Source organism: Gopherus evgoodei, chromosome 16 (assembly GCF_007399415.2).
Source record: "Gopherus evgoodei ecotype Sinaloan lineage chromosome 16, rGopEvg1_v1.p, whole genome shotgun sequence".
Classification (NCBI taxonomy): Eukaryota; Metazoa; Chordata; order Testudines; family Testudinidae; genus Gopherus; species Gopherus evgoodei.
In genome coordinates, this window is record NC_044337.1 from 12,879,567 (window position 1) to 12,897,081 (window position 17,515).

A 17,515-nucleotide genomic window follows, 5' to 3' on the forward strand; every position below is an offset into this window, starting at 1 on the left:
CGGGAGCCAGGCCCCGCCCCTCCCTGCGCCGCGGTGCCGCCTGGGAGTTGTAGTTCTGGACCTGCGGGGACCGCTCACCATTGAGCTCGGGGGCGCTCAGAGGCCCCGCGCTTCTTCCCCGGGGGTCGCAGCGCCAAGGGGCCCCGAGATCTGCCCCAGCACCGCTCCTGTGTGTGTCTCCAGGCCATCGCGGCGTGTCCTCACAGCGCCTCCGCCTCGCCCCCCATGTGTCTGCACTGGCCACGTGCTGCCAACAAATCCCACGGAGCTCAGGAGCCTCGCGGAGTGTTTCCCTGGCCGCCTCCTCCTGCTTTGCCCTGTGCACCGGTCACTCTTGCCTCCTGCTCCCCTCTCTGTTTCTCAGATCTACCGGGGGCCTCTCATCTTAAACTTACAAGTTCTTTGGGGCCGGAACTTTTTTAGTATGTTTAGTGCTTAGCACCTGCCGGAGGCCTTGCTACCAGGTGTTGCTGTAATATTAATAGTGTCTGGACCACCACCATGTGCCCCTGCATCCCTCCAGAACTTCCCAGAGGCATGCAGTAACAAAAGCATCAGAACATCACCACATCACCTCCCAGCACCATCAGATTCCTCTGCAACATCCCCATCAGGTCATTACATTGCACCGAAAACATCACTGGCATGTCAAAGCATCATCAAATTGCATCACAAAGTTAAATCAACTGTCTTTCATTCCCCCACCTGCTACACACACTCTCTCTTCATGCATATGAATCAGATGCACATTGTTTATCTTCTCAGCTCCTTTCCATCACTGGCTTTCTCATCCCCCCAACCCACACTTCCTATCACATCTGCCTGATGCACCAATTATTCACAGCTCAGCAGCATTTTCAGATGCAGCTGCCTTCAGCATCCATCTCAGAGGTGCTGATGGATATAAGAGCCAAATGCCATCAGGGGGGGCTTTGAGACAAGCCAATGGTATTAGCAGCCAGGCAGAGGCAGAGAGCGAGACTCTCAGGAGTCCTGAGACAAAGTCAAGCCAAGATTTCAGGCAACAGAAATGGGCCTGCTAAGAGAGCGGACACAATCTGATAGTACAGTGGGGTGCCACTAATACTGTCACTGGGAAAGGAGAGGGACTAGATCATTGGAGTGGTTAGGATGGGCAATTCGGAGTCAGGCCTGACTTTGCCACTGTCTGCTGGTGTGGCCTTAGGTAAATCATTTATCCTCTTGGAGGCTTAGCTCTATGATTAAGATTAAAAGGGGAGCCTAGAGGACCAGTGTCTAAAGCCTATGCCACTGGCTGGGATGCACAGTATTCACTTATAGGCCAGGATGCAGGAGAACTAGCAACAAGGGACAATTTGCATGGCCCCAGAGAGAGAGCAAAACACACTGATCAGTTTTTGTAGAATGTTTTGCCCTGGCTGGCATGCTGTGGAGACCTCGCATACTGCATCCAGCCCATCCCCTAGCTGCTGTCTGATCCCTCACACTCTGGGCCCCATATCTGTTCTCTGATGCACTGGAGGCTGCGTCAAATGCATTCCTGCGTACCTCTGGGGCCAGATTCTCTGGATATAAAGTGGCATTTCTCTATTGACTTCACGGACTTATGCCAGTTACACCATCTGAAGATCTGTCCCTGAAAGTTTTGGCAGCTTGCTGTTCGATGCCAGTAGGCTAGGTCGCTTACAGATGAGGCAGTATGCTCATTTCCTGCCCTTTAGGGGTGGCATGAGCTGAAAGGGAAACAGTTGTAGTCCCTATTCAGGGCAATACAAAGAGTATCTTCATCTCTAGGTAGCAGCACTGGCACCAATGCACCAAACTCACTACCAGGCCCAACCAGCACAGGCGATTCTAATATCCATTGGTAACAGGCACACAGAAGGTCTTGGAGATGATTTCCGAGCTGGTCTGGAGGTTTGTCGGTCAATGCTTCTGGGAGCCATTATTATGAGAGAAGGGGGTTAGTTTTTCCCAAGACCAGAAACTAAGGTGGCTGATCTCCTCTCTTCCTAACCCCAAGCGGAAGCCCCTGAATAAATAATTCCAAGGAGAATTCTGAGCGGAAGCCATCAGCCGCCGATATTTCCCATTAGCTTATCCCAGCCCTCCACCACTGGCATTTCCTCAGGGACACAGGCTCTGTGCTTGACTGACCCTTGAGCGGGCTGTGTTCTGTGATGCAGTTTGCCTGCTTGAGTGGTTCCTTTTCATTCTGGACACCATCTGCTGGTATATACTAATTTCCAAGTCAGGCGCTGTCCTTTCACCAGGCGAGTGCATAGCAGTGGAGTGATTTGTGTTAGGGATGGAGGGAAATCTGCAGTTCCTCAGTCCGCTAGCAAGGCAGCATGGCTGTCATAGAATCAAAGGACTGGAAGGGACCTTGAGAGGTCAGCTAATCCAGTCCTCTGCACTCATGGCGGGACTAAGTATTATCTAGACCACTGGCTCCCAAACTGGGAGGCGCAGCCCCCTGGGGAGGTGTGAAGAAATTCCACGGGGAGCACAAGGCTGCCCAGCCCTTGAGCCCCGGCCAGGGAGGCTAGCCCCCGGCACCTCCCTTTCTGTCCCCCCCTCCCCTGAAGCCATGCCTCCACACAGGCAGCACAGCTTGTGCCCGCCCACCTCCCAGGCTTTCCAATAAGCCAGTCCTGCCTAGGGTGGCCAGACAGCAAGTGTGAAAAATCGGGATGGAGATGGGGGGTAATAGGAGCCTATATAAGAAAAAGACCCCAAAATCAGGACATCTGGTCACCCTAGTCCTACCACCCTGATAGGCCTGGTACGGGGTGGGGGAGGTTGGATAAGGAGCAGGAGATCCCAGGGGGCAGTCAGGGGACAGGGAGCGGTTGGATGGGGCGGAGGTTCTGGGGGGGCAGTCAGGAGACAGAGAGTGGGGGGGTTGGATAGGGAGTGGAGTCCCAGAGGGGTGGTTAGGGATGGGGGGTCCTGGGAGGGGGCAGTCAGGAGACAAGGATCGAGAGGGTTGGATGATGGTAAAGGAGAGGTGGGGGGTGAGGGTTTCTCAAAAATTAAAAAGGGGGCGTGATGCCGAAAAGTTGGGGAACCACTGATCTAGACCATCCCTGACAGGTGTTTGTCCAGCCTGCTCTTAAAAATCTCCAATGATGGAGATTCCACAACCTCCCTAGGCAATTTATTCCGGTGCTTAACCACCCTGGCAGTTAGGAAGTTTTTCCTAATGTCCAACCTAAACCTCCCTTGCTGCAGTTTAAGCCCATTGCTTCTTGTTGTAGCCTCAGAGGTTAAGGAGAACAATTTTTCTCTCTTCTCCTTGTAACCTTTTATGTACTTGAAAACTATTAGAATGTCCCCCTTCAGTCTTCTCTTTTCAAGACTAAACAAACCCAATTTTCAGATCAACCTTACCCAGTTGCACCATGGGCACTGGCCCTGCAGGGGAGCAGGCAATTTGTAGGGTTGGTTACAGCTCTTCACCAGATCCATCCGGCTCCTGAGTGACCCAGGCATCAGGAAAGGAGAGTGACATAATCAGCAGGCCTGATGAGCCTCTTGACTGCGCTAAGAAATAAAAGAACTTTACACCTTCCTTGAGGAAACTCCCCCTTTAGGTCAGTTCACATGCCCTGCAGAATTAGCTGCTCCAGTCTTCTCTTCCTGTCAAAGCACAACACATGCAGTACCCATTGTAGGGAACAGTCCTGCACTGGCCCAGGGGGATGGATGAGATGTGACCTTGTTCTTATGACTCCATGTCGTTGTTCTCCTGGCCAAGGAGAAACTTTCCTGCAATAAATAAGGATTTCACATTCAGGGCCGGCTCCAGCTTTTCTGCTGCCCCAAGCAAAAAAGCCGATCAGCGGCACTTCATTCTTCGGCGGCAGTTCAGTGGCGGGTCCTTCACTCCCTCTCGTCCTCTTCAGCAGCACTTCAGCGGCAGCTCAAAGAGGAAGAGAGGGAGTGAGGGACCCACCGCCGAATTCCCGCCGAAGACCCGGACGTGCTGCTCCAATACTGGACAGAGTGCTGCCTCTTTTCATTGGCCGCACCAAGCACCTGCTTTCTTTGCTGGTGCCTGGAGCTGGCCCTGTTCACATTGTTATGCTGAGCAGAAATATTCATTGCATGTGCAAAAGCCCTCCCGCTCGTCTGCCCACCAGGCTGGCTCCTCCTCGCGGGATGATTTGCAGATTCCACAATGGTGTAAAATCCAATCTCATCTCCAAGGTGCGAGGTGGTGAAATCATTCATGTTCTTTAGGAAGTGTGGCCTAGTGGGAAGAGCAGGGGCCTGCGCGTCCAGACTCCTGTAATATAGTGGCTTGGCCACTAAGCCATAGTGCAACTTTGGGGGAAATTTTCAAAAGTGGCCTCTGGCTTTGTGTGCCTGGCTTGAGAGACTTGAGCCTGGGTTTTGTAGGTGCTGAGCAACTACAGCGCCAGGTGATGCCAGTGGGAGCCTTGGGTGCTCGGTTCCTCTTAAAATCAACCCTAGCTTATCTAACACTGGGCATCCAAAAATCAAGGCCCCTCTCCACCCCAAAGTAGCAGCTACTCTTGCAAACACAGGCCCTCTGAGTGCCTCAGTTTCCCCTCACCGGGTCCTTTGAGATCTGTGAGTGAACCAGGAGTGGGAGAGCATGTGTGCAAGGAACAGAGAGAGCCCTGTGAAGGACACCAGTGACTGACACCCCATTATGACCCAGGCCTCTTGTTGGCATGGCAGTTCACGCTCCAGAACCATCCTAGCAATATCTGGGCTTCCCATATCTCTGCAGAGACAAAGAACTTTGTGGACACAAAGCATCAAGTCACTCTTCTGAGCCTGGCCAGCTGATAAGGCTGCTTGTTTATGAACAATAGTCCATGGGGAGAGCGCTTACATCAGGAACACGGCGTGCCAGCTCCCTTGGCATACACACTCAAGCCGCTGCCCAATGAATCATCACCTCTCCTGGCTTCCCCCTCATTTAATGTCATCAACGCCAGGAGAGAAGCGGGTGCGAGTGTTTCATTGAGATGCAGGAGTGAGTTGTATCATTTCCCTGCCAGGGGCCAGTGAGTGGATTTCTTCCATTGCCTCTGGGGACTTTGGCAGGAAGAGCCACAATAAACAGGAGCAGAGAGTGAGCTCAGCTCATAGGGGAGGCAACTCCTCAGATGCACGTCCAGAAACAGAGAGAGGAAAATGTAACAACCTTGTGTTAATGTCGTGCTGGGGAGAAGTGCCAGGTTGCCAAGGCCTGGGCTCTGATGTTGTCTGTTTAACGAGACAGCAGATCCAGCCCAGGCACAAGCAATGCAGGTAGAAGCTCTGTGACCCCCCCACCACCACCACTGGGTGCTCCTACACCCACCTGGCACAGAAGAACCAGACTGGTTGGCACAGGATCCTTCACAGCCACAAAAGCAGGTGTGAGCCCAGATCTAACACGAGGTTTCAGGAGCAAGGCTGAGGAGCAGGACACCCAGGCACCCTGACCCCAGAGGGCCCCGTGAGCACCTGCTCATTCACAGCTCAGGAGACCTGCAGCGAACAATGACAGAAGGATCAAACCTCTTGCTTCTGCCCCCCTGCGCTTTGCTTTCTGACTCAGCCACGGGTCATCACACGTAGGGCACAACGGGTCCCCCAGCCGCCAAGTGCAAACATTCAGGTCAGGGATGGGGAGGTGGAGAGACTGGTTGACAAACGTGGATATTATCTACCAAAATCCAATCTGCCCTGGGGCTGAGAGACACTCAGCCAAACGACCTGCCTTTCATTGTCCTGGTGCTTTCAGCAGCTTTGTAGGTTTAGGTGCCATGGACTGAGAGGCCACCGATCGCCCTGCAAATGGAAAGCACTGTATTACCTCCTCTTTAACTCACCTCACCTGATTTATGCACCCCAGAGCAATGACATATACAGATTGCAGTCTGAGTCCTGGGCAAACGAGGCTGTTTGAAAGCACCACATATGCCAAAACTTTCATGCCATGACACCAAAACTGTATATGTGGAAAGTGGCACGGAGACCCTTGTGTTCAAGGCATTCATTTAGGACTCAGGCGCTCTGGGTTCAAGTCCCAATCCTGCCACAAATTCCCTGCATGACCTTGGGTAAGTCACTTAACCTCTCTGTTCCTCAGCTTAGCCATGTATTAGCTCTCTCAAGGGGAGCATAGCAAAGCTGAATTCCTGGTTTTGTAAATCACTTGGACAGCCTCCGATCAAAGGTGGTGGAGAAATGCAGAGTCTTGCTGTTATTTACTAGGAATAGTTGCCTCTTTTTGACCCAAGTTTGGAGCCCTGGGGATGCCCAAGCTGGGAATAGAAATTGCTTCTGGAGTCTGGCTTTGCTTTGACACAATCTTGCTTCTTTACAAGGAATAATCGAAGTCCTGCTGCTCTGAATGCAGGAGGAACCAAAAGCAAAAAGAGCAATTTCTTAGTCTCTTTTCAGCCCAGCTCCAGAACCTCTCTCTATGGCTATGTCTACACACATCATGTTATGTCGGTATAACTTATGTCACTCAGGGATGTGAATAAACCACTCCCTGAGCGACATGCGTTATACCGACATAAGTGCTCAGTGGAAGAGCTTCTCCCACTGCCAGGGCTTCTGCCGTTCACGGAGATGGTTTCATTACGTCAACAGCAGAGCTCTCTCCCTTCAGCATACAGCATCTTTACCAGACACGGTACAGTTGCATCGGTCCAGCTGTGCCACTGCAGTGCTGTCTGTGCAGACATGCCAGTTTATCTCAGGGTCAAACCATGCTTACAGGCTTCTGCTGCTGCTTCAGGCTGTCTCTGTCTCTCTCTGGTTCTGTGTTCAACTTTTCCTCACATTCCCCCTTCCATCCCCTCATGCAAAACAATACTCGGTAACAAATACCGCTCTGCCCACACAGTCCAAATCTCCTGGGCAGGTTCACGTAACCCTTTTGTCTTAGGTGGGGGACTGTGACTAATTATCCTTATAGTTATGTTAATTGTTCATACCCATCAATCTTAATGAGGCATTAATTCAGCCCATACCCAGGTTTCAGCCAGCATATAACAGTATTTTGAACCCTGAAGGTATGGCAGGTGAGGACAATCTAATCCAAGTCCAATAAAAGAATCCTGCAGAGCTCCATGGGCCTCCCCAGATTCAGCCTAGAACCTAGTGTGATGGAAACATCTTCCACACACCAGGTGTCCCACAGGTAGCAGTGAACTACTGTGACTGTGTCTAGTGTGGTGAAAGCCCTGATCTGACAAGCAATAGCTCCACCCAGCCCAGCCATGGATATTTGCAGCCCAGGCCCTCTCCAGGTGCCACACTCTGCTCTCTGACAGGTCGGCTTGGCAGATATCCTAGCCCACAACAGCTGCTTTGCCCTCCCGTCTAACTAACACATTCCCCAGCGTTTGGCCTGTGGGTTTAGCCCTGCCCGGCTCTGACCCAGCGTAGGAAATGCCGATCGGGTTACAGGCCCTTTCAAGCTCAGCCAGCCCAGCTGCTGCTCTGCAGCTGTGTGTGCATGCCGGGCCTGGCTCCGAGAGGCAAGGAGTGCACAGGCCACTTTCCCAGCAAGGAGAAAAGGAGCAGGCGGATGAAGATCAGTGTCCCAGGGAGCACGTGCAGCCATCAGGACAGAGCGGGTGACTGTGGTATAAGGGGTGGAACAAACCCTGCACTCCCAACACCACATCAGCCCCCTTCCATGCACCCACATCCACCACCTTCTCCTGCCTCCTGGCTCTCCCGTACACTCCATCCCACGCACAACCCTCCATCCACCACATGGCCCTGTCTTCTCAGCACCACCCTCCCAAAGGCCCAGCCTGAGGTACCTGTCTGTCCCCATCTGCATTAACACACCTTTCCCCGCCCACAGCACAAGAGGGGTCCTAACTGCCAAAGAAAAGCTGGAGGCTGGTTCCCAGACACTGACCTTTCCCCTACAGTCTCTGGCCAGTGTCCTGTGGAAAATTCTTTGGCCCTAATGTCCAGAAGAGTTTGTGTCCCCCCCTCTGCAATGCCTTTGCGCCCGGTACAAAGCCTCCCCCATTCCCCAGGCCCAGCAATGCTCTGGTGTTAAGCCTGGCTCTGATGGGCACTACCCAGGCCGGGTTTGCAGAGAGCAGGAACCTGATCTCACCAGCTCGGACCTGTGGACCAAAAAGGGCTGGTCTCCTTTTCCCCCATGCACTGGCCATCTGGGTCGTTCCAGGGCTGCAGCTCCCCTTGGGATGCTGGAATGCCACGCTCTCTTTCCACACGGTGCGGCTGTTGCTGCAGCCGGATACTGTTTAAACTGCACAGAAAAGGTGAGGAGCCCCAGCTGTGGGGAACACAGCCCCCTCGTCTGGCCCCCGGAGATGGCGCAAAACGCTCCTCTGATTACAGACCTGTTGGATCAATTCCTGCATAACCAACCTTCGCGTCAACCTCGCCATTGGCCACCCTTCGCTGCCGCCCAGGAAGCTCCATTTCCGATCTCTGCTGAGCTGGCCACTCGTGTAAAACTTAATTCCATTCAGGTGCACAGAGAGCCGGCTGTGAGACAGCATCTCCTGGGACCATAACTGGGTCGAATGGTTCACACCTACTTCTGATGTAGGAACTCACTGACCGAACCATCGAAACGAGATCAGATTCACCACCTGGTCCCACTAAATGAGCTAAATACTGCCCTTCAATTATACCCGTGCAAGCCACTCCACTGTGGGCATCTGGGTGGGTAGCATGTGGTTTAGATTGTCCTCCCCACCTGCCACCCCTTCAGGGTCCAAAATACTGTTATGCGTATGGACTGAATTAAAGCCTCATTAAGATTGATGGGTATGAACAAAACCAGTGGTTTTTTGCTCCTTACGATTTTCCTCACTAGGATTTAACTTCCACTTTTTAAAGGATGCCTTTTTCCTCTCACTGCTTCTTCTACTTTGGTGTTTAGCCACGGTGGCTTTTTTTCGGTTCTCTTACTATGTGTTTGAATTTGGGGTGTCCATTTCAGTTGAGCCTCTATTATGGTGTCTTTAAAAAGTTTCCATGCAGCTTGCAGAGATTTCACTTCTGGCACTGTACCCTTTAATTTCTAAAAAAAAACAACAAGGAGTCCTTGTGGCACCTTAGAGACTAACACATTTATTTGGACATAAGCTTTTGTGGGCTAGAATCCACTTCATCAGATGCATGGAGTGGAAAATACAGTTGGAAGATATATATACACAGCACATGAAAAGGTGGGAGTTGCCTTACCAAGTGGTGGGGTCAGTGCTAACAAGCCAATTCAGTTAAGGTGGAAGTGGGCTATTCTCAACACTTGACATGAGTATTTATACCTCCCTACGTATTTTCCACTCCGGGCATCTGATGAAGTGGGTTATATCCCACAAAAGCTTGTGCCCAAATAAATGTGTTAGTCTCTAAGGTGCCACAAGGACTCCTCATTGTTTTTGCTGATACAGACTAACACGGCTACCCCTCTGAAACCTTTAATTTCTGTTTAACTAACCTCCTCATTTTTGTGTAGTTCCCCTTTCTGAAATTAAAAGCTACAGTGTTGGGTCGCTGTGGTGTTTTTCCCGCCACAGGGATATTAAATTTAATTATATTACGGTCACTATTACCAAGCAGTCCAGCTACATTTACCTCTTGGACCAGATCCTGTGCTCTGCTTAGGACTAAATCAAGAATTGCCTCTCCTCTGGTGGGTTCCAGGACCAGCTGCTCCAAGAAGCCGTCATTTAAGATGTCGTGAAACTTTATCTCTGCATCCCATCCTGAGGTGACATGTACCCAGTCAATATGGGTACCCAGTCACTCCAGATGTACTCCAGTGTAAAGGAGCAAGGAGTTGATCCCATTGTCCAAGGTGCAATCAGTAAGTAAAGCTTGTAAAAGCACTTAGGGACCCATTGAGAATGTGCATTTTTATTACACTGTCATTGCCAGCATTGTCACCCTGTCTTGTTTCGTAACTCAGACCACAATGACAGGGCCAGATGGCTTAATCCCTGGGCTCAGAAAGGCAATATCAACCTGACAAATGTCAACACAAGCTGAGAGCCACCTCCTCTGCCCAGCCAACTGCAATCCACCTCCCAAGCAGCAACCGTCTGCTGGGCAGGGCCAAGCACAGTGGGAATGGGATCAGGCCCTAGAAGGAGCTGTCAGGATTCCCCCTTGTCCAGCGTCACTAGCCAGACAATACACACTTTCTGCAGAAACCCCTCTTGTGCCCTGGGGGACAGAGCAATCGAGGGTCGGGAGGATCTCACTGTCTGCGCAGCAGGCTGTAATCCAGCTAGCTGGGTCCTCGAGGGCAGGGGACATCACTTTGCAGTGCAGGGTTGGGGTTAAAAAGCCCTGGTGGTTCCAGGGTAACCTCCCCCTAGTCCCCCACCTCAGCCTGGAAGACTCTGCTTTGATTCCTGGCCAATGCAAGAGCAGATATTACCATTAGATTGTGGGGCCTGGACCCTGTCTTCGCATGTGTTTGTATGGGGCCCTGGTCCTGATCGGGGGCAAGCAAAATACAGATCATACGACTCCCCTCGTGGCTGTGGCTGAGTCAAAGGCAGGGCAGCTGGCAACAACAGGGGGCGCTATCCCCTGTGGTAAAAGCAGCGGGAGGGGGCAGGGGCTGTGAGTAGGTGATGGCCTTTTTAAAGATAGAGGAAATGCTGAGTGAGAGAGAGATAGGGGGCGGGGAAGAGGAAGGGAGGGCAGGGCGTAGGGAAAGTTATAAACTTAGACCTGCTTCGGTGGCTCCATCACAAGCTGACAATGGCAGAGGGCCAGAAGAAAGGGGCCTTCAAAAAATTCAGTAAGTTGCTCCGGGGAACGCGCCTGGCTGAGCTTTAAAGCATGGGGAGGCGGGAGGGTGTGTGTGTGTGGGGGGGGGTGCATTGGTCCGGTGGGAGCTCCCGAGCTGCACCAGCGGAGGACGCAAACAGCCTATATTGTCAGTGGGTTCGTGGCTGCCAGGTTCTCACTGGCCTTTCAGAGCAAGAGTCGCTTTTGTTTAGCTCTTGGTTGGGCTGATTGGGACGGGGCTGGATTTGCTTCGATGGGGCCGAGCGGGTGTCGAGTCCCACCTCTCACAGGTCGAGGTGTACAAAATAATCCACTTGATCAGCCCCTAACTGAACTGAACTGTTGAGCTGGGACCAGTTTGGTTTAATCCAGTGTGAAATCGGGTGCAGAAAGAAAAACAGGACATGTGTTTCTCCTCTCCCCCCGCCTGCCTGCCTCCCGGAGCACCATGGAGGCTCCTGAACTGCCCTTAATCCTGCACCTGGACGGAGCACACAGAACACAGGAGGCAGCAGGTGGTACCCCAGCCATGGGCCGTGGTGGGACTGTGTGGAACGGCGGAGTGAACCCAGACTGACTCCAGTGTGTCTAGGCCAGGGGTAGGCAACCTATGGCACGTGTGCCGAAGGCAGCACGTGAGCTGATTTTCAGTGGCGCTCACAACTGCCCGGGTCCTGGCCACCGGTCCAGGGGGCTCTGCATTTTAATTTAAATGAAACTTCTAAACATTTTGAAACCTTATTAACTTTACATACAACAGTAGTTTAGTTATATTATAGACTTCTAGAAAGAGACCTTCTAAAAAGGTTAAAATGTATTACTGGCACGCAAAACTTTAATTATAGTGAATAATTGAAGACTCGGCATACCACTTCTGAAAGGTTGCCAATTCCTGGTCTAGGCTATGGCTGAAATTCTGGCCTCATTGCAATGGGGGTTTTCCCACCGACTTCACTGGGGCCAGGATCTCACCCTATGTGTGCACAGGGCTAATGAGCATTTTGGAGTTGGTCTCAGAGGAAACTAATCAGCAGCAGATGTGGGTTGAACTCTCTTCTTTCCCCAAGCCCTGGGGTTTTCCCCAAAGCCCTTAAAGGCAGCTACCCCAGCATAATTTCATTTTCTGCCCCCTCACACACTTCCTTCCCAGCAAGCCTCCCTCACGCCTAACTTGGCCTGAGATGATGCTGCTAGAATTTAAATTTGCATTTTCCCCAGTTCCAAATGCTTGGAGCCCACCCTGAGGCTTTGCATAGAATTGTCCTTCCCCCACAGGATCACTCAGTGCTTTGCAAACATGTACTAAGCCAGCCTCACAGCACCTCCGTCAAGTCAGGATTAACCCTGATTTAGAGACAAGGGAAACTGAGGCTCGGTGGCATGAAGCGATGTCTGTGGCAGAGCCACATTTACCGCTTGACCATCATGTGGCACAGTGGTGTTGGATGCCCCCTGTGAACAAATCCATCAATTCCCCATCACTAGGGCCCCCTCCCCAGCTGACAGAGGAGAAGGATGTTCTGGAGGTTAAGGTATTGCACTGGGACTCAGGAGATCTAGGTTCCCTTCTCAGCTCTGCCACAGGCTTCCTGCATGACCCTGGGCAAGTCCCTTAGGGGGAGAGTCCAAAGGCACAAATGACAGTTAGCTGCCCTGGTCCCTTTGACTTGCAGCCTTCCCCTTTCTCTCTCTGTGCTTCAGTGTCCCAGCCTTTGTCTGTTCAGATTGGACGGAGTCAGGGCAGGGACCATCCCACGAAGTGTTTGTCCAGCTCCAGCACAATTTCAGTGGGGGTCTCTAACTGCTACCATAATGCAAATAAACCAGAAAAGTGAGTTAAATCCCTTCTCCTCGTACACTAGCCCCTTCTCTGAAATGGACTAAGAGGTTATAGGTGGCTCGACCTAGGAGTGAAATTCGGGCCTGGGAGTCAGGACAACTGGTGTCACTCATGGTTGTGCCACTTAATTTACTGCCTGACCTTGGGCACATCACTTCCTCTCTTTGTACCTGAGTTTTCCAGCCAGGGGATTGCAAGTCTTGTTTGCCAAATGCTTTGAGATCCTGCAAAAAAAATGGTGGTAGAGAAGGACAAAGCTTTGCATTCACAATGCTACAGCCACGGTTCCATAGACTCTGAGACCAGAAAGGACGATTGGGACCAGTCTGATTTCCTGCTAACGCAAGCCAGAGACTTTCACCTGGTGATTCCTGCCTTGTGTCCCGGCCTCAAACCCTGTAACAGCACTACACGGAGCTATGCTGCATTGGCACAGCACTGCAGCCTCCTAGAAGGTAAACAGCAATCCCAGCAGGAGGCCCAGTTACCTGCTCCCTGAACCATGCGTGTGGCATGCAGAGACAGTAATGCTACAGAAAGAGCACAGGCCTGGCGAGTTTGTGTTCTGCTCTCATTTGTGGGGTGCACAAGGAGAACGGGGGAGGATGTGATATTCTGACCCTGTGCTGCACTACCCTACAGAGCAGAGCTGGGGTGTGAAACACAAACTCATCCTGTGAGGGTTATAAATATGACTTCGGTTAACGCTCTGCACTCAGCAGTAGCAGGTGGCAGCTGGGAGATTAAAACAGTGATCGAGAGGGTCTAATTGCTCACTCGCTTAGCTTAGGAAGTGGGTAGATGAATATCCTTCCCATAGCACATGCTTCTCGCTGAACACAGGCTGAACTGCTAGCTCTGGAGTGCAAAGGGGCCCCGAACTACTTCAGAGGAAAACACTCAGAGACACGGGCAGCCACACACGTACCGACAGATACCCTCACCGTCACATGGTCCCATCCACATAGCAACCCGGACACACACGTACCCACATACACCCTCACGGTCACATGGTCCCATCCACACAGGAACCCAGCCACACACATACCAACAGACACCCTCACCGTCACATGGTCCCATCCACATAGCAACCCAGCCACACACGTACCCACATACACCCTCATGGTCACATGGTCCCATCCACACAGGAACCCAGCCACACACGTACCGACAGACACCCTCACCATCACATGGCCCCATCCACATAGCAACCCAGCCACACACGTACCCACATACACCCTCACGGTCACATGGTCCCATCCACATAGCAACCCGGCCACACACATATTGACAGACACACTCACCATCACATGGTCCCATCCACACAGCAACCCGGCCCCACAGGTACCCACATACACGCTCGTGGTCCCACTGACACAGCAAACCAACCCCACAAGTGCCCATATGTTCCCATCCACATTAACATACACTCATGCTCATACACACACAGACATACACACAGGCACAGGGTCCCACACACACGGATATACACACATGCTATCACACACACGCAGCTACACCGTCTTGCTCGCGCTGATATATGCAATCACGGTGCACCATGTATCAAAGAGACACACATACACTCCCCTCCCCCCTTCAGAAATACAGACACACTCATGGACACCTGCTGCCACATGCCTGCATACCCATGGGTATTATATCAGCAGGAGTTACCAGGTATTACAGATAGCTTTTCAGGCTCTGCCTGGCTGAATGTATGGGCAGCTAGATCTTGGAGAAATGCGGTGCTGTTCTGTTTGGAAGCTGAGCATATCACAAGGCTGAGTCGCTTGCTGACTGAAATAGTCTCTTAGGCGCAGGGTGGCTGAAATGCAAACTAGGTATAAAATGCTGTCAGATCAAAACTGTTACATTTCACACCGGGAAGGGGTTGACTCACCGCTAGTGCCTCCTTGTGGCCAAGCGCGGTGTAGCATCTCTCTCCCTGCCAGGCACCTCCTGCCGACGGTTGCTCTAACACTGTGGTAGCCCGTCCCCTCCGGACTCTGGTTTAACCAATGTGCACAGGCTCCGAGCTGAGCAGACCCTTAAAGTTCTGGATTATTACACACTGTGCAAAGCACACACAAAACCACAGTGGTGCAGAGCAGCCCTGGGACCCACAACTGTTCTCACCAGAGGGATGTGGGGGTGCGGAAGAAACCTTGCTGAGAAAGGCAACAAGAGGAGGGAGGAAAAGAACTGCATTCTGCCAGCGAGAGGCCGTTCTAGGCACAATCACGTCATCACCTTGTGCCTCCCTTTCTCCATCACTGAAATGATGCCCAGATCAGAAGCCTCGGCTCAGCAAAGTGGCAGGCTCAGGAACTGAGCTAAGTTCTCCTGAGCCCCAGTCCAGCCCGGGCCATAAGGCCATGCTACCTCACTGACAACCCAAGGTGCAGGCCAGAGGGGCGTCAGGCTGGCTGGGTCTGACTCTTCTCTCTCAGGGTGCAACTCCATTGAGCTACACCCACGTCAGAGGGGACAACCCCACTGCAGAGACTGCCTTCAGCACCATCTCAATCCCATGCCAAGACCCTGTCACCCCGCCCCCCCAGGAGTAACCCCAGCTCACGATTCCTTTTCCTTTCCAGAGTTCTTTAAGTTCAAAGGCTTTGGGAGCCTGAGCAACATCCATCGAGCCTTCACCCTCCGGCGAGTGTCTGCCCCTGCCAGCCCCACGGACAGCCTGCGGGCAGAGACCCTGCATCCTAACAGCTTCCTGGAGGATGCCCTGGAGAGCACTCAGGATGACTTGAACACCATGCCCAAGAGCCCATCCCCCTATGCCAGGTCGTGCGACATGTACAGCCACATGGGGACGATGCCCAGGACCACCCCCAGTGGGGCAGGGAAACGGACCAAGAGCTCCCAAAGCTCCCATAACAGAGGGACCACAGGTGGCAGAGCCCCTGGCACGTCCCCACCGGCCACTCCAGAGTCAGTGGCTCCCGCTGACCCTGCCCCAGCAGCAGATGCTTCCTCAGGGACTTTGCCATCGAATAACAGCTCCAGCCTGGGTGAGTCAATCACAACAGAGCCCGGGGTGGGATCTGACGCCTCAGGGAACGACCGTCCCCCTGGGCAGGCACCTGGGAGAATGGGAGAGGGACTCGCTGCCAGCCCAGCCCAGGAGCCTATCCAAGCTCCTAGAACTGATTGTACCACAGCAGAGCTGTTGCAAGAGCCCGTCCTGTTGGAAGGAAAAGAAGGAGCAAAGGAGGAGCTGCCGCCAGCCTCCTGGGAGAGCCCGCAAGGGAGGTAAGACACAGCATGAGCATGCTCAGCTACTCCAGTGCACCCTTGTTCTGCTGCTGAATGAGGGCTCAAGCCTGCAGGGTACAGAAGACTCTGGCCCCAACCCAGCAAAGCATTTAAGCACCTGAACGGTCCTGGACTAAGCCCATGCTGAAAATCGAGTGCATGCTGAAGTGCTCGGCTGGATCAGGGCCAGAGTGCTCAGCACCTTGCAGGATCGAGCCCCTCTGAGGCATCCCCTCGGGCCAACTTCCTGTTTATTTAGTGACAGATTTTCTCCGGAGGTGATAACAACGCTGTATTCTGCCCACCCAGCGCTTGCCAGCTATTTCCCAACCCCCACCTTTCACACACCCCTGGAGAACAGGGGATATTATCTTCATTTTACCAACAATAGAAACTGAGCCACAAAGAGGGAAAGTGACTGCTCCCAGGTCATAAAGCTAGCCTAGAACCCAGGAGGCTGGTCGCCCAGTCCTGGGTGCTAGCCCCTAGGCAACACTCCCTTACACAGACACCTGGGAAAGTGGGGCTGCTTATTAGAACCTCTTGCATCCTCCGCCTGGGGTTGGCAGCTTCATGAGAACAAGCTTCCCGTGGGATTTCTGGTCTTTCCTGCTTCCGGTCGGGACGGAAACGTCTCAGGCAGCCTGGTTTAGCTCGGCCTTCCCGTTGCCTTGTTCTCAGTTTAGTTTCAAGTCGTGGCTTTGTTGGTTTGATCCACGCGAGAAAACCACCAGGAGTTGGGGGCGCTGTGTGGGAGCAGAGCTGGAATGGGGGAGCGGGATTTGGAGAGCTCCATTGCTTGGCACCATCCTTTTCTCCTTCCTTTCTCTCTCCTCCTCCCTCTCCTCCTGGGAGGGGAGTGTCACTTTCACAACGTCCCCAGTCTCTGGTTCAGCCGACATACACTTGCAGCTGCTGCGGGGTTTGTCAGACTCCAGAGGCCCGTGACTCCTGGAGGACAGTGCTGCCCCGGGCTTCACTCCAGTGCCTCTCAGCTCCACCACTGACGGTTAGAGCCCAGGTGGACGCTGTAAAGGAGGCCTCTGCTTGGGAAGGCGCTCGGAATGTGGGGAGGGGATGAGCTGGGCCTGGGGGCGGCTGCTGGGAATTACAGCTGGCACTGGCTGGCCCTCGCCATGCTTTTGTGATGACTGTAGGATCTTGTCAGCCTGGCCCCCAAAGCCCTAGAGGACAGCAACCCCTTGCCCTCCCCAATTTCAGCCCCTGCCTGGGGAGCCTCCCTCACCTTTAACTGAGCCCAAAGCGGTGACCTTCTAATGAGAGCTGCACTATGCCTTGGCTTCTCCACTTTGAGGGCTGGCTGCACGGACACCATCTGATCCCGCTACACATGCCCGTGAACACGCATGCACACACATGCCTGCGAACGCACACGCTCGTGAACACACACACGCATGCACTGAAACGCTGGGCTGTACAACCACAGCCTACGGGTGTGAGCCAGCACCCTTCTCCCTGGGAGCTGGGATCTCTTGCTTTGCTAGGCTCTGGCTGCTCCCCTGCCCCGCAACTCCCCAAAGCCCAGCCATAGCGCGCAGCTCGCGGGGAGAACACAACCCAGCCCAACCGCAGCAGGAGGTCCCAGCCCTGTGCAGGATCCATCTCTTTCGCATAAACACCACCCTC

At 53.0% G+C, this 17,515-nt stretch overlaps 1 protein-coding gene across 1 annotated transcript in view; it reads left to right on the plus strand.

Moving 5' to 3' along the window:
- The first annotated feature begins 10,694 nt into the window (after positions 1-10,694).
- SH2D3C (SH2 domain containing 3C) overlaps positions 10,695-17,515 on the plus strand; it is a 56,501-nt gene continuing 49,680 nt past the window's right edge. Inside the window, exons 1-2 of the mRNA XM_030535428.1 lie at positions 10,695-10,771; positions 15,199-15,865. Coding sequence (XP_030391288.1) covers positions 10,732-10,771; positions 15,199-15,865 — 707 coding nt within the window. The 5' untranslated portion in view covers positions 10,695-10,731. The remainder of the gene's footprint in view (positions 10,772-15,198; positions 15,866-17,515) is intronic.